Below are 25,503 nucleotides of genomic sequence, written 5' to 3'. Positions count from 1 at the left end.
GCCCCCCTCCTGTGTGACAGTGCGCCCCCCCTCCTTTGTGACAGTGCACCCCCCCTCCTGTGTGATAGTGCACCCCCCTCTCCTGTGTGACCCGGCAGCCCCCCTCCTGTGTGACAGTGCCCCCCTCCTGTGTGACAGTGCACCCCCCACCTGTGTGCCAGTGCCCCCCTCCTGTGACAGTGCACCCCCCCTCCTGTGTGACACTGCAACCCCCCCTCCTGTGTGACACTGCAGCCCCCCCTCCTGTGTGACAGTGCCCCCTCCTGTGTGACAGTGCGCCCCCCCTTCCTGTGTGACAGTGCGCCCCCCCCTCCTGTGTGACAGTGCGCCCCCCCCCCTCCTGTGTGACAGTGCGCCCCCCCTCCTGTGTGACAGTGCGCCCCCCCTCCTGTGTGACAGTGCCTCCCCCCTGTGTGATAGTGCGGCCCCCCCTGTGTGACAGTGCACCCCCCTGTGTGCCCCTGCCCTTACTTGTGTGTGCCCCTGCCCTTACTTGTGTGTGCCCCTGCCCTTACCCGTGTGTGCCCCTGCCCTTACCCGTGTGTGCCTCTGCCCTTACCCGTGTGTGCCTCTGCCCTTACCCGTGTGTGCCTCTGCCCTAACCTTTGTGTGCCCCTGCCCTTACCTGTGTGTGCCTCTGCCCTTACCTGTGTGTGCCTCTGCCCTTACCTGCGGGTGCCCCTGCCCTTACCTGCTGTGCCCCTGCCCTTACCTGCCTGTGCCCCTGCCCTTACCTGCCTGTGCCCCTGCCCTTACCTGTCTGTGCCCCTGCCCTTACCTGCCTGTGCCCCTGCCCTTACCTGCCTGTGCCCCTGCCCTTACCTGCCTGTGCCCCTGCCCTTACTGCCTGCCTGTGCCCCTGCCCTTACCTGCGTGTGCCTCTGCCCTTACCTGCGTGTGCCTCTGCCCTTACCTGCGTGTGCCTCTGCCCTTACCTGCGTGTGCCTCTGCCCTTACCTGCGTGTTCCCCTGCCCTTACCTGCGTGTGCCCCTGCCCTTACCTGCGTGTGCCTCTGCCCTTACCTGTGTGTGCCCCTGCCATTACCTGTGTGTGCTCTGCCCTTACCTGTGTGTGCCCCTGCCCTTACCTTTGTGTGCCCCCTGCCCTTACCTGTGTGCGCCCCACCGGACGCCCCCCCCCCCCCCCCCCCCCCCAGCAGCAGCAGCAGATGGAGAGACAGCAACAATGGTGAGTTGCTGGTGGGAAATTTTGGCACTGTGGGGGCATATGTGTCTCTGGCACTGTGGGGGCATATCTGGCACTGTGGGGGCATATGTGTATCTGGCACTGTGGGGGCATATGTGTATCTGGCACTGTGCAGGAATATCTGGCACTGTGGGGGCATATGTGTCTCTGGCACTGTGGGGGCATATCTGGCACTGTGGGGGCATATGTGTATCTGGCACTGTGGGGGCATAGGTGTCTCTGGCACTGTGGGGGCATATCTGGCACTGTGGGGGCATATGTGTATCTGGCACTGTGGGGGGAATATCTGGCACTGTGGGGGCATATCTGGCACTGTGGGGCATATGTGTCTCTGGCACTGTGGGGCATATGTGTATCTGGCACTGTACGGAATATCTGGCACTGTGGGGGCATATGTGTATCTGGCACTGTGGGGGCATATCTGGCACTGTGGGGGCATATGTGTATCTGGCACTGTGGGGGCATATGTGTCTCTGGCACTGTGGGGGCATATCTGGCACTGTGGGGGCATATGTGTCTCTGGCACTGTGGCGGAATATCTGCATATCTGGCACTGTGGGGGCATATCTGGCACTGTGGGGGCATATCTGGCACTGTGGGGGAATATGTGTCTCTGGCACTGTGGCGGAATATCTGGCACTGTGGGGGCATATGTGTCTCTGGCACTGTGGGGGCATATGTGTCTCTGGCACTGTGGGGGCATATGTGTCTCTGGCACTGTGGGGGCATATGTGTCTCTGGCACTGTGGGGGCATATGTGTCTCTGGCACTGAGGGGGCATATGTATCTCTGGCAATGTGGCAGAATATCTGGCACTGTGGGGGCATATGTGTCTCTAGCACTGTGGGGGCATATGTGTATCACACCTTTTCCATGGCCGCACCCCATGTGGCTACAGCTCTTAGAGAGCTGACCATGCCCTCATAGCGGAAAAAATGGGGGATGTAGCCTCGCAGGAGTTCCACGGTAGTAGGTGAACCCTCTAATTTTGGGCGCGTGCCTTCAGCACGCGCAGATGTCTCCTCTCCTCTGCCTCCAGTGTTGGGATGTATGTTTGTGACATATTGGACATTGCAGTGTGTGGCATATTGTGTATCATTCAGGGACAGTGTTCTATCCAGTGGCAGCAGCAATTAACCATTGCTTATAATGTGTACTGGGGAGGCATAACGGTGTGTGCTATAATGTGTACTGGGGATTACGGTTTGTGGTGTAATGTGCTCTGGGCCTTACGGTGTGTGCTGGAATGTGTACTGGGCAAAACGGTGTGTGCTGGAATGTGTACTGGGCATAACGGTGTGTGCTATAATGTGTACTGGGCATTACGGTGTGTGCTATAATGTGAATTGATACTACTATGTGACCACACCACTTCTCCCCCACCCCCCCAAAAAAAAAACATGCCCTAAATTTTTAGCGCGCACTGTCCCTATTTTCAGGTTCATATAGTTTCTAGTATATATGTATCTTGATGCAAGTGGACCGGTTGAGGGATAATTTATAAATATATATTTAATTTCAGAATACAGTGTATATATAATAATATATGATATATTGTCTTGTTTGTTGGTTTAATATCACCCTTCTGCTGTCTGTAAGCACATAAATATATATATATATATATATATATATATATATATATATATATATATATATATATATATATTCTGTGTGGGTGTCCGGCACTCCCCGCTCTTAACAAGCAATGCTGCTGCCCGGGTGCCTTCCCAGTGATGCAGTGTCCACAAATAGTTTCTCCAAAAAACAGGCGTCACTCCGGGGCTTTACGTGTAGCAATCAAGTGAAGTTTATTCCTTCCATGGTCTACGCCATTTCGGGTATTTAACCCTTCCTCAGGACCAGAGGATATCATAACAACAACAAAGTTGTTGCACTTTTTGTTGTGATATCCTCTGGTCCTGACGAAGGGTTAAATACCCGAAACGGCGTAGACCGTGGAAGGAATAAAATAGAAAAAAGAGGAAAAGAAATCAGTTTCTGATTTCTTTTCCTCTTGTTTCTATTATATTACATTTAAATCAGTTGACAGCACCCTAAGGCGGTAAGGGAATACATATGTTCAAATTCCCTTCTGAACTGACTTGTGTACCATTCACAACCTGTAAACTGTTACCAAAATATATGGTGCGGGCCCCCCACCCTTGTTTTTCGTGGAAGGAATAAACTTCACTTGATTGCTACACATAAAGCCCCGGAGTGACGCCTGTTTTTTGGAGAAAAAAAAAATATATATATAATATGTGTGTGTATAATTTTTTTTTTGGGGGGGGGGGGGGGGGGGGGGGCACTAAATTAATGTCTTGCCCCGGGCACCAGAAACCCTAGTTTCGGCCCTGGCCACATTAATATGTAGGGTAACGAGAAAATGTGCCTTTTGTGTCAGGAAAAAAGAGCAAAATGGTTGTGCGTACACACCTACAGATCTATCTGTCCAATCTATCTGGTGGGAACAAAAACCTGGAAATGTTTAGGAGCAAATGACAATCAAAAATTGATTAAATCAATCTGATATAACAAATGTATCCAAGCATATGTTTTTCTGTTTTCCTGCATTTGGGAGCACATTTTTGATTGTCATTTGCTCCTAGACATTTCCAGGATTTTGTTCCCACCAGATAGATTGGACAGATAAATCTGTAGGTGTGTACGCATAATCTGATGTTCAAAACAAGCTATCTTTTAAGAACGGGCTGATCATGGGCCAGTGCTTTGGCTTTACCCCCAGGATAAGATTTGCCTGCCAGCCCCTGAATTTACCTACGTGAACAGTTCAATCATAAGAAAAGTGAAAAAAAAAAAAAGGCATCAAAATAATTTAAATGACATTAAATGTTCCCATATTTACTGATTGTTTTGGAGGCCCAAATCCTTCCTGTAATACATTAGCCATGAAACCATGAAATACATTAGCAATCACACATTGTAAATTGAAATGCAAAAAAAAAAAAACCCTTCAATGTTCTCTTTAGCGTGTAACATTCCGAGCGTATTACTTATACAGTGTGTTGTGATCATGGCATTTGCCCGGGCGATTAAACGTGACACCCACCTCCTTCACCATTTGCTTGATTGCATCATTTGCATAAAATCAGGCATATTCTTATATGGGAAGGGAGGAGATGAGCCCTGGTTCCATTAGACATGGATCCATAGGTCCCATCCGCTGAGTACGTGCTATAAGGCATTGTACTGCGGACGCCGCGCATACTGTCAGGGCCGCTGTAAGTCACACACAGCCCATGAAGGATGCGTTCGCTCTTATTGATTTCTTCCTGTTGTTGGAAGAACTTCATTGATCTCAATTTGCAAAAAAAAAAAGAAATGATTGGTTAAAGAGAAAATGATTTTCTCTTCGCTTTGGTATAAAATCTGGGAGAACAGTTACACAATAATTCATTCTCGTATTAGAAAATTAAAAAAACATTTGTGTCCTTCTGCGTTGTTAATTACACAAAAAGGAGAAATGAGCAACATCATACAAACCGTTGCACCGGATATTCCCCTCGTTCTGGATTTAGGGGCAAGATTCGCCGGTTTCCACCACGGAGCTTGGTCTCAATTACTCCATACAGAATTCCCATTATCGTCTTCCCAGTCCTACTCCGCGTACCCCACAGTGCAGGACTGACCACATCCATAATGGCGCCTGGTCTGCGGAACGGCGAGGTTACCAAAGATCTCTGAGAACTTGGCCGGATCTGTCTTATCGTGAAGTTTGGCGTTCTTGGGGTGGCAATAATGCAATCACGTGAAACCACCTTGACTTTGTGCCTGATTCAGAACAGAGCGCGGTTGTGCGAATTTGCAAACCGAGCGATTAGTGAATGACTGCTCATGCATACAGATCATAGTGCGCGTGTGCAAGGGAAATAGCCACAGAAAAAAGCGTGTGGATTATCAGTCTGACAGGAAAACGGCTTTTGGGGGTGGTAACCCGCCATTTTCGGGGAGTGTCAAAGAACAGGCGTGCCCAGGTTTACTCGGGCAGTGGGGGGCTGTGACATCAGTGCCATCCCCCATCAGCCTGTCTCTGCTGCAGATGCCCGGTATTGTCAGACTCACTCACAATTGCACAGACTAAAAACACTAATGGACGCCTCTGGAATTGTGCATGGATTTGCGGGTGGATAACAATCTGCAATTTATTCTCATATTTACACGCGGCGGTTTCTCTTTCTGTCTGGATGTCGACTTTCTCCTCGCAGTCACCTGTAACATTCAGCGATAAAGTCTGCGATAAGGCCCGAATCAGGCCCTTCATCATGTTATTAATCCTGGGTCTCCACAATCACTGCGCTGAGTGATTTCCGTCACCTGTGCTGTATGTGTGCCTGGTGGAAGGCAAGGAGCAGCCAGGTATACGGTATAGAGTAAGTATCGCCTCAGTGCCATACCGGGAATCTGTATACATCACTTATATGTGTTCTATTTATTTACAAAACTCTAATTAATCAAATATATATATATATTAGGGATAAGTGGGTTCGGATTGGGGGAATCCGAACACCCCCAATCTGAACCTCTCCGAGCCTGTTCGGTTATTCCCGCCCAGACTCGGAGCACAGATCTCCGGACCTCGCGAGAACCCGCCGCCGGATCTTGCGAGATCCAGACCTTATCCGGACTCCAGTCTAAAAGAGTGAAGAGAACAGGGTGTGTCCAGCCCTCCTGCCTGCCCGCCGCCCCGCAGATACTTAGTAATTATACAGTGTACTACAAGTACTAGTACAGTGCTGATACTGCTGTTGTCCAGTTCAGTGATAGACAGCACTCAGTGTTGTAGTGTATATAGGTCAGTCCATTGATAGTCCAGTAATACTGCCGTTAAAGTCAAGTGATACTGCTACATAAGTCCAGTCCTGTGGCACTGAAGATCCCGTGGTACTGCTTTTAAGTCCAGTGGTACTGCTAATCCAGTGGTACTGCTAGTCCCGTGGTACTGCATTTAAGTCCAGTGGTACTGCTAATCCAGTGGTACTGCCGACAGCTGTATAAGTCCAGTGACAGTCCAGTGTACACTCTAAAGAAATAAAGATTTATTTAAATTCATATCATTTTTCCAGGCTTTGCCGCCCGCATATAAAATATAACCCCAAAATAAAAGGGTTATTTTAAATTCATATAATTTCTTCAGGCTTTGCCGTGTGTGTGGTACACTCCTCCTGTGCCGCATATAAATAAAATAAGCCCAAAATAAAAGGGTTATATTAATCCATCTAATTTTTTTCAGGCTTTACCTATGTGTGTGTTTTAGTGAGACACTCCTGTGCCGCATATTATAACTCCAGAAAGATAATGGAGAACAAACATTTGTAGTATAAGATAGTGAAAGAACAAGAAAAACTTCCCCCTAGTGCTGAAGCTGCTGCCACTAGTCATGACATAGAACATGAAATGCCAGCAACGTTGTCTGCCAAGGCTGATGCCCAATGTCATTGTAGAGGTCATGTCAAATACAAAATGGCAAAGTTCAGTAATTTGAAGGAAAAAAATGTATATCAGTGGCAAGGAACGGCTAAGGCCCTGGCCTGTGTTCATGACTAGTGGTACAACTTCACACAATGATCTAAGCCCTCCTCCTCCTCCCTCTACAAAATTTAAGAGAGTTACTGTAAGCGGTCATCAAAAAAACAGCAAACAACTCAGCCTTCTAAAGACATGGTATGACAAATCCCCTAGGGTGTTGGTGGTTGCGATGTCGGACCTTCCCATCACTGTACGTGAAGACGTGGCTCTTTCCACCACTTGCAGCACGCCCTCTGCATATGTTTCTACATAGTATTTTAATAGTTGTGGGGCAGGATTATGGACAAACAGGGAACCTGGAACACTCCTATTACAGTGCAGGAAGATGGCTGTTTTGAAGTCCCAGCAAATATGTAGATTCCAGCACGTGCCATGTTTTGCCAACACAATAAGGCCCTTATTCTGGTTGGTGCGGCCAGAGCCGCACACGGGGCTCCGGCCGCACAAACCAATCCCCGCCCACCCTACGGATCGCCACGGCCGTCCGTACACGGACGGCTGGCGATCCGCATAAAAATGGTGGAGGCGTACGCCTCCACCATGGTGGGAGCTGCCCCCTGCATTCGATGGTCGTCGACCATCGAAGGCAGGTCCGCACGCCCCGGCAGCTCCCGCAAGCTGAGACCACACGGACAATCGTCCGTGTGGTAGCTTGTATGGGGGCTGAAAGCTGACATCCGGCGACGTCAGCTTTCGCCCCCATGAGTTGCGTCATGCCCTCATTACCATGCATACGCCCCGCGTTTGCATGGGAACGCCCATGAAACGCGGGGCGTACACATAGGGAAATGAGGGCATGAAGCCTCTCACGCCCCTATACGCCCCCTTTGCGGCGGACGAAATACGTCTGCGGCGAAGGGGGCTGCACATGCGCAGATTGACCTCTGCGCATGTGCAGAATAAAAACATCGGCGGTACGGCCGCACGCGGGCCGTACCGTCCGAACCAGAATAAGGGCCTAAATTTGGTGGTGCAGCATTTCCTCACAAATGACAGGAGCGTGTAGGAGATGCTTGCGGACACTTTTGCCATTCTGCTACTGCCTGCCGAAGGCTGGAGCGGCAGCAAACACTCCTCAACCTGCTATCACCTCAAACAAGAGGTGGTGACGCGCTGGAACTCCACCCCACCCTCTTCCCGTACAGGGTGCCGCAGACCTAAGGCTGAATCATGTCGGCGGTGGTGCTGCTTGTCACCCGCCACTGCCTGCTCAGCCATGCACCGACTGAGAGCTGCCGCCCGTAATAGGTGCCACCCCAAGGCCCTGCACTCTGTATGGAGCGGAACATACAGAGCACCAGCCGCTGATGTAATGGGTAGAGTTCCATATAAGACCCAGCATTCTGTTTGCACCTTTTCATCTAAAGACACCTCTTATACCCCTTTCAAACTGACAAATATTTCCCGGGTTATTGCACATGAACGCGCATCAACCCGGGAAAGGAGTCAGCGTGAAAGGGTCCTGGTACATTATCCCGGGTCCAGCATTCCGGGACTTCAGCCCAGGTCTTGACCAGGGTTGGAACCGGAATGCTTACAGGTCCAGGCACAGTGTGAACGGATCCCATTCAATGCACTGTAAAGGCGCCACTGGGAGATACTGTCATCTCCCAGCCCCGCCTCTAGATGACGTCACCCACCAGGCGTTATGCCGGGTTGGGCGGCCAGTGTGAAAGTGCTTGCAAGCTGGCTCATACCCATGATTTTGTTTGGGATAAAGGGATGTGAACAATACACCCAGTGTCAGGGGAGAATCATGGCTGCTGGTGGTTTCACTAACGCCCGACATCTCGCGTCATATTGAGGCTAGGTGTATGAGGACAGAGCATCTCCTGATATGTAATGTATCACTAGGGCTCCCACTTATTATTCCAGTAAGTTGAAGACACCACAATCGCCCGGGAAGTGCCCAGCACTAGGGATGCCAGGCAGAGTGAGTGCCCCACTCAGGACGACTACTTTTCAGGAGGACGGCCGCGGCATCCCAACGCCTGTTCAGCTGTGATTTTATACTGTAATGACACCACAGGGTTTTGCTTCATAATCAAAACCCTTTAAAGTCTGCATCGCTTCAGGCTTAGTGTCTGTGGCAAGGTTAACTGAAATCCGCAGCAAGGATAACTGCTATCCTAAAGCAGATTGTAGCAGCGGGAAACAGCGCAACACCATTTAAAAGGATTTTAAATAAGCAGATTTTAGTCTCACACTACACTAATGCATCACAGCAGAAAATGATACAATAGACATAATGCTTTCTCCCCTGATCTCTGCTATTTAATCTAATGAATACAATGTAGAGCATCCTTCTGTTAGCAAGAAAAGGACACGGGGAAAAAGAGAAGAAGAGCGCAGGCAGCTCGCCCTGTCCTTCCAGAAACGCTGACTCTGCACTCCAGCTTATCCAGGTCAGTGTGCTCGGGATAGCTCAGCTGTGAGCGAGGAGCAGTCAGGTCTCTGCAAAGTGTCAGGATTTCAGATTACGGCTCATCTCACCGTTCTACTGATACCAGGGTTATGGAGAACATCTACAGCTGTGATCCGCAGGTCATGGTAATACAATGTGCAGGGCCGCCAATAGGGGGGTGCTGTGGGTACAGCTGTGATCCCAGGTCATGGTAATACAATGTGCAGGGCCGCCAATAGGGGGGGTGCTGTGGGTACAGCTGTGATCCTCAGGTCATGGTAATACAATGTGCAGGGCCGCCAATAGGGGGGTGCTGTGGGTACAGCTGTGATCCGCAGGTCATGGTAATACAATGTGCAGGGCCGCCAATAGGGGGGTGCTGTGGGTACAGCTGTGATCCGCAGGTCATGGTAATACAATGTGCAGGGCCACCAATAGGGGGGTGCTGTGGGTACAGCTGTGATCCGCAGGTCATGGTAATACAATGTGCAGGGCCACCAATAGGGGGGTGCTGTGGGTACAGCTGTGATCCGCAGGTCATGGTAATACAATGTGCAGGGCCACCAATAGGGGGGTGCTGTGGGTACAGCTGTGATCCGCAGGTCATGGTAATACAATGTGCAGGGCCACCAATAGGGGGGTGCTGTGGGTACAGCTGTGATCCGCAGGTCATGGTAATATAATGTGCAGGGCCACCAATAGGGGAGTGCTGTGGGTACAGCTGTGATCCGCAGGTCATGGTAATACAATGTGCAGGGCCGCCAATAGGGGGGTGCTGTGGGTACAGCTGTGATCCGCAGGTCATGGTAATACAATGAGCAGGGCCGCCAATAGGGGGGTGCTGTGGGTACAGCTGTGATCCGCAGGTCATGGTAATACAATGTGCAGGGCCGCCAATAGGGGGGTGCTGTGGGTACAGCTGTGATCCACAGGTCATGGTAATACAATGTGCAGGGCCGCCAATAGGGGGGTGCTGTGGGTACAGCTGTGATCCACAGGTCATGGTAATACAATGTGCAGGGCCGCCAATAGGGGGGTGCTGTGGGTGCAGCTGTGATCCTCAGGTCATGCTAATACAATGTGTAATCTCTGTATAAATGGGTCTGTTCAGGCGGTCATCACCTCTGTGCCCACTACGTGTTATAAGGAATAACGCACTTCTGCGTATGTTATCATGCTTGGCGTTTGGGCTGTACTCTACCTCTACATTGGTTCAAGGGATATGAGAAGTTAGACTTTGTTTATTATCATTTATTTATATTACGCCACAAGGGTTCTGCCTGATAATACATAGATGAGCAAAACTATATAATAATTAATAATGAAATACAGTACAAGACAATTTAGCAGAAGTACATGGTAAATAAAGACAGTTCCATCAGGGGACAGGACACTGACGCAACTATCAGGGTGGCAGAGGTGCATATATTGTAAGAAAAGCCCACGAGGAGAGAGGGCCCTGCTCGTGAGAGCTCACATTATAAGGGGGAGGGGCAGACTGGGGTGACACAGAAGGGGTAGAAGTGACCATATACAGAAGGTTAGGAGGAGAGATGGCTGGGTATAATGAAGAAGTGGGGTCTTGAGAGCCTGTTTAAAGTTTTGTAGGGAGGTAGAGAGTCTGAGAGGGAGGGGTAGAGAATTCCAGAGATAGGGAGCACAACGGCCAAAATGGGGGGAGTGGGAGGAGGCAACCAGATGGAAGAAGAGGCGGGGTGTAATAGGGGAGCGGAGAGTGCGGGAGGGAGTATAGGGAGAGATAAGGTCAGATATGTAGGTGGGAGGTGATGGCTTGGTGAGCGAGTGGGAGGGGCTTGAATTGTATTCTGAAGGGAAAGGGACCATGTGCCGGCAGCAGGGGAAATCATTCGCTAGTCCGTGACCATCACGTGATTTCAGTGCAGACTGACTTATATTTGCGGGCAGCGGGATGAAGAAAGGGTGAGCGGCTGACATCACGTGATGGTACAGCTGCCTGCCCACAATACACCTCGGAAGGAGGAGTGTCCCACGGCACGCCCGCAATCCCATGGGAATACCTATAAAAAAATGGGCAGGGGACGACTTTGGTTAACAGAGTGAACCAGAATCGGCCCCATGGAGAGGAAGATGAGCCGGGCAGCAGCATTGAGGATTGGAGTGGAGAGAGGTGGGTGTCAGGGAGACCAGGAAATACTGGAAATGACAGGACTGTGAGGGAGGAATGAAGAGTAACGCCAAGGCAGCGTACATGGTGGCTAGAGGAGACAGGTGTGCTAGCAATAGATAGAGTGTGGGAGGTGAGGTTATGCGGGAGGTGAGGTTATGCGGGAGGTGAGGTTATGCGGGAGGTGAGGTTATGCGGGAGGTGAGGAGCTCGGTCTTACACATGGTTATGATATATTATATTATAGATAGAGTGTGGGAGGTGAGGTTATGCGGGAGGTGAGGAGCTCGGTCTTACACATGGTTATGATATATTATATTATAGATAGAGTGTGGGAGGTGAGGTTATGCGGGAGGTGAGGAGCTCGGTCTTATAGTGTTCCCCCTAGGAATTATGGGGGGCAGGGCGCTGGTTTGGCGGACCGGGCACGCCGCGTCACGGCAGGGGGCGTGGCCGGGCCGCCGCGTCACGCTAGGGGGCGTGCCCGGGTCGCCGCGTCACGCTAGGGGGCGTGCCCGGGTCGCCGCGTCAATACAGGAGGCGTGCCCGGGCCACTACGTCACCCCAGGAGGCGTGCCCGGGCCGCCGCAACACCCCAGGAGGCGTGCCCGGGCCGCTGCATCGATGAAGGGGCTTGCCCGGCCATGACTACGTCACTGAGCTGCCGGGACGTAGCCATGGCCGGGCAAGCCCCCTTCAGCGATGCGACGTCCCGGGCACTCCGGCGGGCAGAATGCAGGCTGATTTAGCGGGGCGCTGCTAATGGGGCAGGGCGCATTTTGCCCTTTAAAAATCGGGCAGGGCGCAGCGCCCCGCTAAAACAGCCTAGCGGGAACACTATCTTACACATGGTTATGATATATTATTACACACTACACTCCAGATATTGAGATTCTGCATTAACAACTGCAACATATTTCCTTAGCCCTAATAGATCCCGGGCCTGGGAAGCTCCAGTATGGTCATAGGAAGCCTCTATACTGGTCATGTACAACGCTGCCTCTTATTCTCATTATCACTGCTAGGGGAAATCAGGGGACTCGTCAGTGGTAACCCCTTCTATTCTTATCAAACTTCAAAGGGTATGGATTGACAATCAGATTACCTAGCACTCTATTCCCATCGGAAGGCGAGTCCTTTCTCTGCTACAGCTACCAGTAAAGCATAAATCTGTTCCCAATATTATATCCCCATATCAGAATCCAGAGTACCTCAACTTCATGGGAAGCAAAACCTTTTGGGGTCTGTGGAATATTGAGGATATATGTGTCCATGTAGATATATAACCTCAACTGAAGTCCCTTTAAAATCCCTTAAGTCCATGAACCTTGCAAGCATCAAAGTTACTGGACATCCATAACCTTGCAAGTCCTCCATTTGTCCATCAAATGGTCTTTGCTGAACAAACAGAGCAAGTAACTGAGGAATTTCATCTGGCTGCCTTTACAGTACTGTAAGTAAGCACAGTTCTGCTAAATGGCCCAGTCCCTGGCACCACCAACAGTGTACAGGACCTGATTCCTGGGGCAATATCTAAATGTGCAGTAGGAGCATCTTGAACCTGAAACCCTCACTCAGACCCCACACTGATGCCACCGTAGTGTCTCAAAGGCCAGTCTTTCTCTGAGTACTTGAATGGTCAAGAGAACCACAGTAAGTACTACTTTGGTATCCTGAATTTTTTTACCACGGACAATAAGATGCAGTTGTCCCATCGAACATTGGCTACTAGAAGACTAGTCCAGCAATACTTTCTCAAGAACTTGAACTGCTGAAGATTCCTCTGGTTTTAGCCATTTTCTTAGGGTATTAACAGAAACATTTGTGACTATGGAGGTTGGACAACAGAATAAATCCAGTCATCTACCTTTTGGCCAACACAGCAAAAAAAACCACTTACAGCCAAGTAATTATTGGGAACGGAAAGGACTACAGCAGCTAAGACGTATACTGTAGTGCACACATGGCACTTGTATTACATATTGCATATACTTTCTTCAAGTGTTGGGTACAAAATATCCTATATATATATATATATATATATATATATATAGCCAATATCCTGGCGGTCAGTATCCTGGCAGTCAGCGGTCAGAATCCCAGCAGTCAGTATCCCGGCCGCCAGAATTCCGGCAGTCAGAACCCTGGCAGTCATTATCCCGGCAGTCATTATCCCGGCAGTATCCTGGCACTCAGTAAATCTCGGCAGTCAGAACCCCGGTAGTATTCTGGCAGTCAGTATCCCGGCAGTCAGTATCCTGGCACTCAGTAAATCCCGGCAGTCAGAACCCCGGTAGTCAGTATTCCGGCAGTCAGTAAATCCCGGCAGTCAGAACCCCGGTAGTCAGTATTCCGGCAATCAGTAAATCCCGGCAGTCAGAACCCCGGTAGTATTCTGGCAGTCAGTATTCCGGCAGTCAGTAAATCCCGGCAGTCAGAACCCCGGTAGTCAGTATTCCGGCAGTCAGTATTCCGGCAGTCAGTAAATCCCGGCAGTCAGAACCCCGGTAGTATTCTGGCAGTCAGTATTCCGGCAGTCAGTAAATCCCGGCAGTCAGAACCCCGGTAGTCAGTATTCCGGCAGTCAGTAAATCCCGGCAGCCAGAACCCCGGTAGTCAGTATTCCGGCAGTCAGAACCCCGGTAGTCAGTATCCCGGCAGTCAGTAAATCCCGGCAGTCAGAACCCTGGCAGTCAATATCAATTCAGTTAGTATTCTGGCAGTCAGTATCCTGGCACTCAATAATTCCTGGCAGTCAGTATCCCGGCCCCTGCAAGGAAGAGGCCGGCTCCATCTGTCTCTGGAGAGACCACCACAGATATACATATGCCCGCAGTATATCCGGAGAGACCACCACGGATATATGCCCGCAGTATACCTGGGGAGACCACCACAGATATATGCCCGCAGTATATCCGGAGAGACCACCACGGATATATGCCCACGGTATATCAGGAGACCACCACGGATATATGCCCGCAGTATTCCTGGGGAGACCACCACGGATATATGCCCGCAGTATTCCTGGGGAGACCACCACAGATATATGCCCGCAGTATATCCGGAGAGACCACCACGGATATATGCCCGCAGTGTATATATGGAGACCACCACGGATATATGCCCGCAGTGTATATATGGAGACCACCACGGATATATGCCCGCAGTATATATGGAGAGACCACCATGGGGATATATGCCCGCAGTATATATATGGAGACCACCACGGATATATGCCCGCAGTGTATATATGGAGACCACCACGGATATATGCCCGCAGTATATATATGGAGACCACCACGGATATATGCCCGCAGTATATCTGGACAGACCACCACGGATATATGCCCGCAGTATATCTGGGCAGACCACCACGTATATATGCCCGCAGTATACCTGGGGAGACCACCACGGATATATGCCCGCAGTATACCTGGGGAGACCACCACGGATATATGCCCGCAGTATACCTGGGGAGACCACCACGGATATATGCCCGCAGTATATCTGGACAGACCACCATGGGGAAATATGCCCGCAGTATATCTGGACAGACCACCACGGATATATGCCCGCAGTATATATGGAGAGACCACCATGGGGATATATGCCCGCAGTATATATGGAGAGACCACCATGGGGATATATGCCCGCAGTATATATATGGAGACCACCACGGATATATGCCCGCAGTATATCTGGGCAGACCACCATGGGGATATATGCCCGCAGTATATATATGGAGACCACCATGGGGATATATGCCCGCAGTATATATATGGAGACCACCACGGATATATGCCCGCAGTATATCTGGACAGACCACCATGGGGATATATGCCCGCAGTATATATATGGAGACCACCATGGGGATATATGCCCGCAGTATATATATGGAGACCACCACGGATATATGCCCGCAGTATCTGGACAGACACTTGTGTAAATGGTCCTAATTCTAACCGGTATCTGATAATTTTTTTGTATTTCCCTGTGATACTAATAATGTATAATATGGTCATTTATATTCACGAATAAATGTTCTCATCCTTATGCATTCATCTAAAAAAACCTACAACAGCGTTTCTATGGTTACAAAAATCCATTACCTCTGAATAAAGAGTAAAAAAGTTTGACTTAAAATGTATGCTATTTATTATAGAGAAATTCAGCGGCCTTCAGGAGGTTTTTATAACGGCAGTCATTTCTCAGTGTCACCGCTGACCTGCCGCAGCACTCGCTCAAACCTGCGCTAGATCCGAGACGGAGATTAATGCCATTTTATTTTGCATGTTTTACATTAGTAAAGGTGTAAGGCAACAGAACGCAGCCGCTAGTAATGTGTCTGACTCTGCCTGGGCAAACACAAGTACAGTGTGCTTACAGGTGGCGGGTAGAGGACCTGGGGTATAAGGGTATAATACCTTCATCTTTTCAAAATGTTAATTAAAGCACCGATACCAGATTCCAATTATTAGATCAAAACTCGATAATTAGAAAATATGTCCCTTAAGCCCCCATACACGATCCGTTCTGTGCTGAAACAGCACACATCGTATCGGATCGCATCCCGTGTGCATGCAGTGCGATCCGATACGATGTTTACCTAGTACAAAAAGTATGTGCAGCACATACTTTTTGTACCGTACTATGTGATGCGCGGGAGCGCACATCGCATAGTACTAAACGGAGCCGGCGAAAACGTAGCGTCTATGGGCTCCTTTACTCTTACAAAGCTGTCACCTGAGGCATCATGTGCCACGGCCAGCTGCAAATAGTCACACCTGCGATGATTAGGCTACGGATGCCCACATTGTGCAAACCAGTCACACCTGGGTGCGATCAGCTTGGGTCTGGCTACAGGTGTATGTCTTACGTTAATCATGAGAAAGAGACAATAGGACAGGGGGTTCTCCTTGTCATAAGTGCAGTGCGAGCAGCACATTTTTTTAGGGGTTGCACCCTGACATAGCAGCAATCTCCCTCTCTCCATCATTAGTCTAGCAATCTCCTGTATGTCACCTAGCCCACATTACACTGTTACATCATAGTTACCACCCCTCCTGCATTCTGCAGGAGACTCCCTGACATAGCAGCAATCTCCCTCTCTCCCTCATTAGTCTAGCAATCTCCCCCATGTCACCTAGCCCACATTACACTGTTACATCATAGTTACCACCCCTCCTGCAGTCTGCAGGAGACTCCCTGACATAGCAGCAATCTCCTTCTCTCCCTCATTAGTCTAGCAATCTCCCTCATGTCACCTAGCCCACATTACACTTACACCATAGTTACCTCCCCTCCTGCATTCTGCAAGAGACTCCCTGACATAGCAGCAATCTCCCTCTCTCCCTCATTGGTCTAGCAATCTCCCTCATGTTACCTAGCCCGCATTACACTGTTACATCATAGATTCTGCAGGAGACTCCCTGACACAGCAGCAATCTCCCTCACTAGTCTAGCAATCTCCCTCATGTCACCTAGCCCACATTACACTGTTACATTTTGGAGAAACAAGGAATGAGAGACAGGTACATTTACATTGAATCATCAGCACCATTTCCCAGCACTGTACCAAGTATAGTAGCTATTACTAACTGCTTTGGGGCTCATCTACATTTGGATATAAGTCATTTTACAAGATTCCTCTCAGATGTAGCAGTACACACCCACCCTTCTAGGTGCCACATTCACAATCTATTTTCACAATCTCTCTATATATGGAACTAGACACGCCCCTTTAAGTGGAGCATGGCATGCCCCCTCAATGGGGCGCTGTGAACAATTCTGCTACCAACTATAATCTCACTGAAACTACTTTTCAAAAGTAGGCAAGTATGTATAAAATGTCTCTCAGTCACACCATAATCTCCGGCCTATTTCAGTTCAAAATCTTCTAATTACTCTGTGTAACAGTACATTCAAATAAAGTCAAACACAATACCCAAGAGGGGGTTTCAGGGTGTGGGCAGTATAATATATATACTCTGTATAGTGAGGCCATGCGGTAATATTCCATGTCATTATATCACATATAATAGTGACTTACCAGTGACATTGTATTCTGTGCCGTTCCCGCTGTAAATCCTCCGCCCATCCATGTACACAGTATACACCGTTATTTCGCCATTTGGGTGCTTGGGAGGGAACCAGCGTAAATATAACGAGTTAGGAGACGATTGTGCAGCCGGAGCCGGAACACCACCTGGAGCTGGAAGCAAATATCACATTGGTAAATTATTACCAAAATCACCAACAATATCCAACGCTCTGTGATCTGCTTATCGGAGGTCGTTCTGGTCATAAGCATGTGCAGGCGTCGCTTCATACAGACGCGGGGACTTGTATATTTGCCGGCCCGTTTGCATGGAGCAGTATAGGCGGGTGGCGTGGGGCAGTGGCCCAGGGTCACACCCATGGGAATGCCGATGTTCCCATGGTAATATGACCGGGTGCCGGGGGCGGGCAGTTGATGTCACCGGATGTCAGCTGCCCACCTTGTTCACGTACCAGGGTGTTGCAAATCAGAGTCACCAGAGAGTTAGAGATTTGTGAACGCTTTAGAAATCGTCGATCATCGAATGATTTTTGTCCCAGTTTATTTGTGGGGGTGGATCGGTGTGATCATCCCCCCTAGCACTGTGTGGCTGTGATCCTTATCCCCTGAATGATAGCGTGTAATGTGTGCACAGGATGGGCCTGATTCTGGTGACTAAGCCACCCGCTTCCCTGCCAGAGTATAGGTACACCCTGCTCCAGCGTCCTTGTGCTACTATATTGTTACCAACCCCAGCCTGTTCCTGACCATTCTTACACCTCATCCTACTGTACTGCAACCGTGTTTTCCTGTGTTTGACCGGCCTGACTTTGCTTTCCCATGATCCTTCGGTACCTGCCTTGGCCGTTTGTTCCTGACCCAGCCTGATGACTACATTTCCATATTCTACCTCCCTAGTATTACATCAACTCATAAAAGGAACCCGACCAGGGGGCCGCCACCAACGTGTCGGGTGCCACAGAAGCCCAAATACCGATTGGTGGGGTCACTGGCAGAAAACCCCCTGCATGATTACACTCCGCGCCCCTGCATCAGGTCATGCCAATCCCCAAGTTGGTAGATCAATACTTTAATTATGTATACCTTGTTTTGGGAAAACCTGGATATATTGTGGTCCTTTGACCCCTAGTCAAGTGGGGGGTACGGTCACGAGCCACCTCTGGCTGGTCTGGGTTACTGCAGCCTGATTCCTGTGTGTGTTCTGTATGCAGTCTCAGCTACTACATACAGCAGTGGTTCTCAACCTCGCCGCTCAGGACCCCCCAACAGTTCACGTTTTCCAGGTCTCCACACAGAATCACAAGTGAAGTAATTAGCTCCTCCTGTGGACCTTTTAAAATGTGTCAGTGAACAATGAGTGCACCTGTGCACCTGCAGGGTGACCTGGAAAACGTGAACTGTTGACTGGTCCTGAGGTCTGAGGTTGAGAACCAGTGACATACAGTATTAGAACATAATCCCCGGGGACTCAGCTGTCAAAACTAAAGGGGTCCCCGAGGACGCGCTGTGCAGATTCTTCCAGTGGGGGCAGGGTTAATACCCAGATCATTTGCGGTGCGAAGAAAACATCCCCAGGCTGATTGACAGCACTGGAGGATGTATGGGAGCGAGGAGGAAGTGAGGTGTGACTAGTGAGAAGAGGGGTCAGAGGTCCCAGCGAGAAGGGAAGCGGTGTGACCAGAGGGAGCAGCGCGTGTGTCCGCGGAGGAGTAGAAGTGAAGTGACGGCGGGAAATCAGAGGCGGATGGGAGAAGAAGCTGTCCTGACCTGAGAAGGCATGCACCCCGGGACCGCTGGAGGGAGAGAGGACGCCTCAAGAGCCAGTGACGGGAGTTGTGACTAAGTGCGGCAACGTTCCGGCGCCCGCACTAGTCCACCCGCTGGCTGAAGAAGGAGAGCGGCGCGCAGACACGGAGACGGCGTGGAGTGACAGCCAACTCCAGCGGCTGCAGAGAACAGCGCAACTGAGTGCGGCATTGCTACCTTTGTGTAGCATCGTCTGCAGCGGGAGACCAGGGACCAGAGGCCGGGTGTCGGTGTCGGGACAGGCTGGAGCCTGCAACTTGATCCAGCAGAAAGGTATCCCCCTACTCCCGCTGCCACACTTACCCAGCGCCAGGCACCCTCCAGCCAAACAGCACCCAACCGCCGCCATTACCCAGACCAGGTACCCTCCAGCCAAACAGTACCCAGCACCAGGACCCCCTTGGGTCACTTCTCCCCAATGTTGGCTATCTTCTGAAAGCGTGGGGGGGGGGGGGGGGGGGCGACAGGATGGGATGCAGCCGCTCTCAGCAGAGTAGGTGTCGGTGAGCGGGCTGTCAGGATGACGGGGGACTGGATGTGGCTAAAACAACTCAGAGCAGCGTGTCAGCTATTCCAGCCACATCCAGTCCCCCGCTGCGCTGATAGCCCGCTCACCTACTCTGCTGAGCAGCATGTCGCTTTTCCAGCCCTTGGGCAATGACCCCCCCTCCCCCCTCCGTGGCAAAAAATGCCCCCCCCCCCCACCCTGTGGCAACCAGCATAAAATGCCCCCCAGCATGTAACCCCTGCAAGGAGCATATAACCCCTAGCAACAAGCATGTAGGTAAGCAGCACTTATGTGCTATAATATATACTTGTCATAAAAGTGTGTGCTATAATGTGTACTGGGCATATCGGTGCGTTCTATAATGTGTACTGGGCATAACGGTGTGTACTGGGCATATCGGCGTGTAATGTGTACTGGGCATAACGGTGTGTGCTGTAATGTGTACTGGGCATAACGGTGTGTGCTGTAATGTGTACTGGGCATAACGGTGTGTGCATGTAAAAAAACATGCCCTAAATTTTTAGCGCGCGCCTTCGGCGCGCACTGTCCCTTTTTTCAGGTTTATATAGTTTCTAGTGTATACTGTATGTATCTTTTTGCGAGTGGGCCAATTGATACCCCACACCCGTCCCCCCCCCCCGACCCACATGTGCCATGCTGGGGAGAAGGCGAGAGGAGGCTTTATTCCGTTGGGACCCAGAAAAGGTCAGGTAGGACCCCAATTTTTAGAAGTGAAGGGTCCCCGGGACCCACTTTTTTGGGTGGTTTTCGCGAACACTGATGTAATGCTACAGTGTCTATCAGGCATTAAGCTGCAGCTGGGAACTCAACTGTCACATAATTAGTAAATCAGCACTCTGCCTGTGTGTCTGGCTGTCCACCTGCAGTGATTAAGGGGCTTGTCCTTTTTGGTGGTTTTCTTTGGGAGTTGCTCCCTATGTCACCCAGCCTGCCCTGGACTCAGTGCGGTATATATACCATCTTGTTACCTAATCCTGGCCTATGCTGTTGGCCTGGTATCCAATGCTCCCAAGGGAGTTTGAGCCTTTCCAGTTTGTGTCCCAGTCCTATGTTTCTTGCATCCCACATTCTCTCGCTTGCTCCTGGTCAGCACTGGTCTCCTGATATCTGTGCTTCTTGCAGAGTCTTGGTTGTTCTGTCAGAATTGTGCCAGGGCTGCCACTAGGAATTTTGGGGCCTGGGATTTCCAGTCCAGGCCCCTCTGGGCTTCCCTTCCCCATTTCCCCCCTTCACTTACCCACCGACTACTGAACGCAGCAGGTCCTGAAGCACTGGCTTCTTCGATGCAGGACGCTGGCGGCCAATCAAAATGCAGCAACAGCTGGTGAGCCAATCAGAGCTCGTGCTCTGATTGGTTCAGCATTTTAATTAGCCACTGGCATCCTGCATTGAAGAAGCCTGTGCTTTATTCAGTGCACCGAGCGCAGCACAGCGGAGGCAGTTGGGGGGTTGCGGTGGGCAAAATCAGCTGCTCGGGCCCTTCTAGAGGCCGGGGCCCAGGACAGCTGTACCCACATCACCTCCCTGTTGGCGGCCCTGCCTGTTGCTATCATTCGCTATTTCCTTTGTACATAATCCTGTGCATTGTTGCACCCAGTAGTTAAGGGGCATACACACGTAGAGATGTGTGCTAAGTTATTTAGGATAGGTGATTTCCCTGTGTCCAGATCTCCCATGGAGAACACATACACATGCAGAGATTTGTGCTAAGCAATTTGACTAGATTTTGACTGCATGCACTGACTTAGTTAGCAGGCGAAAGCGACGTGCGGAGCCATGCATCGTAATCGCTTGGGGTATACACATGGAGAGATCTGTGATTACTTTCTAAGCAATCTGGTCAGGCTTAGAAATTAGCATAACATCGCTCCGTGTGTATGCCTCTTTAGTGTGTATTACTTATTATTATTTTTATTTTGAATGTTTGCATTTTCATCCTGTGCATTGTTGCATCCAGAGTTCTGCAGTGGGTATTATCGGTGCCCCGCTGCATTCTGGTTTCTTATGGTTATAACATCCTGTGCATTGTTGCATCCAGAGTTCTGCAGTGGGTATTATCGGTGCTCCGCTGCATTCTGGTTTCTTATGGTTATAACATCCTGTGAATTGTTGCATCCAGTGTTCTACAGTGGTTATTATCGTGCCACCATGCTGCCTGCATAGCCACCATGTTATCTGCTGCCTGCATAGCCACCGTGCTGCCTGCATAGCCACCATGGTACCTGCTGCCTGCATAGCCACCATGTTATCTGCTGCCTGCATAGCCACCATGCTGCCTGCATAGCCACCATGCTGCCTGCATAGCCACCATGCTGCCTGCATAGCCACCATGTTATCTGCTGCCTGCATAGCCACCATGTTATCTGCTGCCTGCATAGCCACCATGTTATCTGCTGCCTGCATAGCCACCGTGCTGCCTGCATAGCCACCATGTTATCTGCTGCCTGCATAGCCACAGTGCTGCCTGCATAGCCACCGTGCTGCCTGCATAGCCACCATGCTGCCTGCATAGCCACCATGTTATCTGCTGCCTGCATAGCCACCATGTTATCTGCTGCCTGCATAGCCACCATGCTGCCTGCATAGCCACCATGCTGCCTGCATAGCCACCATGTTATCTGCTGCCTGCATAGCCACCATGTTATCTGCTGCCTGCATAGCCACCGTGCTGCCTGCATAGCCACCATGTTATCTGCTGCCTGCATAGCCACCGTGCTGCCTGCATAGCCACCATGTTATCTGCTGCCTGCATAGCCACCATGCTGCCTGCATAGCCACCATGCTGCCTGCATAGCCACCGTGCTGCCTGCATAGCCACCGTGCTACCTGCATAGCCACCGTGCTGCCTGCATAGCCACCGTGCTGCCTGCATAGCCACCATGCTACCTGCTGCCTGCATAGCCACCATGTTATCTGCTGCCTGCATAGCCACCATGTTATCTGCTGCCTGCATAGCCACCATGCTGCCTGCATAGCCACCGTGCCCTCTGCATAGCCACCGGGTAAGTGCCCCGCCCGGTCACACTGCAGCCCCCGTATAACACTAGAGAGGAAGACTCCGGTCGTACAGTAGGTGCGTATTCTGCAGCCATTCCCTGCCTGTTAGTGGCACAGAATAAAACAGAAATCCCCTCCATTGACTTTATGTCGACTCTTTGTAGAGGCAAAAACAGCAGCTCCCAGAAGTGTTATTCGATTTCTGTAGGAAAATCCATTCCTGCATAACTCTGGCCTGCTGGATAGCGCCCCTGCATTAATCCCTGATGTGTTGTTCGTGTATTTGCAATTCATATGTAGTGTTACTTCACTATGCAAATCCGCATTAGAGGAAAGTGCCTGAAACGGGCCCTTTTTATAATGTGATTGTTTGTTCTATACCGCGCCACACACATCCGTCACACTTTATTTTCTCAAGTAATTAACTAAACTTTGCCAATGGAAAGTGCTCAGATTGTTGTAGATCATTTGCAAGGAATCCCGGTAACCACTACTAGCAAAGGCGTAACTACCATAGGTGCAAGGGGTGCAGTTGCTATGGGGCCCAGAGCTGCAGTGGGGCCCATCTTGACTGTATAAGTTATATTTTCTATATACATTTATCACCAATATTTGGTATTTAGGGGCCCTTACAAACTTTTGCTATGGGGCCTGTGAATATCTAGTTACGCCCCTGACTACTAGACATCCGCGCACTTCCGTGGATTTTTATATTTTATACAATTTTTATCTTGTACAAAAAACAATTAATTATTAGTTATCACTATATATCGGTTCCATTCAGTACAGTATATAGCTCTGATAACTATTCATGTATATTTTCCATTACAGCGATGCAATCTGGTATCCAGGGCGATGTCTTCTCTGGTGGAGAGAATCAGGCAGGATCCATAGTGCGCATGTGCCTGCGGAAGATGTCACGAGCGGGTGCTGAAAGCTCAGGGGGTGGACATAGCGGCAAGTGCCAGACGGAGAGTATGGAAGCATTGAGCACTGATCCCTGAAACCTCGGGAGGTGACTATAAGTTTTTTCTTTTTTATACAGTGATTAGCTTGGACACACACAGCTGATCACACTGGCCGGGTCCATCAGACACACACAGCTGATCACACTGGCCGGGTCCATCAGACACACGCAGCTGATCACACTGGCCGGGTCCATCAGACACACGCAGCTGATCACACTGGCCGGGTCCATCAGACACACACAGCTGATCACACTGGCCGGGTCCATCAGACACACACAGCTGATCACACTGGCCGGGTCCATCAGACACACACAGCTGATCACACTGGCCGGGTCCATCATACACACACAGCTGATCACACTGGCCGGGTCCATCAGACACACACAGCTGATCACACTGGCCGGGTCCATCAGACACACACAGCTGATCACACTGGCCGGGTCCATCAGACACACGCAGCTGATCACACTGGCCGGGTCCATCAGACACACGCAGCTGATCACACTGGCCGGGTCCATCAGACACACACAGCTGATCACACTGGCCGGGTCCATCAGACACACACAGCTGATCACACTGGCCGGGTCCATCAGACACACACAGCTGATCACACTGGCCGGGTCCATCATACACACACAGCTGATCACACTGGCCGGGTCCATCAGACACACACAGCTGATCACACTGGCCGGGTCCATCAGACACACAGCTGATCACACTGGCCGGGTCCATCAGACACACACAGCTGATCACACTGGCCGGGTCCATCAGACACACACAGCTGATCACATTAGCCAGGTCCATCGGACACACACACAGCTGATCACACGGGCCGGGTCCATTGGGGACATGCACAGCTGATCACACTGGCCGGGTCCATCAGACACACAGCTGATCACACTGGCCAGGTCCATCAGACACACACACAGCTGATCACACTGGCCGGGTCCATCAGACACACAGCTGATCACACTGGCCGGGTCCATCAGACACACAGCTGATCACACTGGCCGGGTCCATCAGACACACACACAGCTGATCACACTGGCCGGGTCCATCAGACACACAGCTGATCACACTGGCCGGGTCCATCAGACACACAGCTGATCACACTGGCCGGGTCCATCAGACACACACAGCTGATCACACTGGCCGGTCCATCAGACACACACAGCTGATCACATTAGCCAGGTCCATCGGACACACACACAGCTGATCACACTGGCCGGGTCCATCAGACACACACAGCTGATCACACTGGCCGGGTCCATCAGACACACACAGCTGATCACACTGGCCGGGTCCATCAGACACACACAGCTGATCACACTGGCCAGGTCCATCGGACACACACACAGCTGATCACACTGGCCGGGTCCATCACACACACAGCTGAACACACTGGCCGGGTCCATCAGACACACACAGCTGATCACACTGCCGGGTCCATCAGACACACACAGCTGATCACACTGGCCGGGTCCATCAGACACACGCAGCTGATCACACTGGCCGGGTCCATCACACACACAGCTGAACACACTGGCCGGGTCCATCAGACACACACAGCTGATCACACTGCCGGGTCCATCAGACACACACAGCTGATCACACTGGCCGGGTCCATCACACACACAGCTGAACACACTGGCCGGGTCCATCAGACACACACAGCTGAACACACTGGCCGGGTCCATCAGACACACACAGCTGATCACACTGGATGGGTCCATCAGACACACACACAGCTGAACACACTGACCGGGTCCATCGGACACACACAGCTGAACACACTGGCCGGGTCCATCAGACACACACACAGCTGATCACACTGCCGGGTC

General features: G+C 50.7%; 1 protein-coding gene across 7 annotated transcripts in view; it reads right to left on the bottom strand.

Moving 5' to 3' along the window:
- Positions 1–25,503, bottom strand: part of USH2A (usherin) — a 739,769-nt gene that overhangs the window by 387,892 nt on the left and 326,374 nt on the right. For all 7 annotated transcript variants that reach the window (XM_083175163.1, XM_083175160.1, XM_083175162.1 and 4 more), the window contains exon 31: positions 17,354–17,515. In XM_083175163.1, coding sequence (XP_083031289.1) covers positions 17,354–17,515 — 162 coding nt within the window. The remainder of the gene's footprint in view (positions 1–17,353; positions 17,516–25,503) is intronic.

Source organism: Crinia signifera, chromosome 3 (genome assembly GCF_055691185.1).
Source record: "Crinia signifera chromosome 3, ASM5569118v1, whole genome shotgun sequence".
In the NCBI taxonomy this organism is placed as follows: Eukaryota; Metazoa; Chordata; class Amphibia; order Anura; family Myobatrachidae; genus Crinia; species Crinia signifera.
The sequence above is the reverse complement of the archived record's forward strand: the minus strand, read 5'-3'. Positions and strand labels throughout refer to the sequence as shown.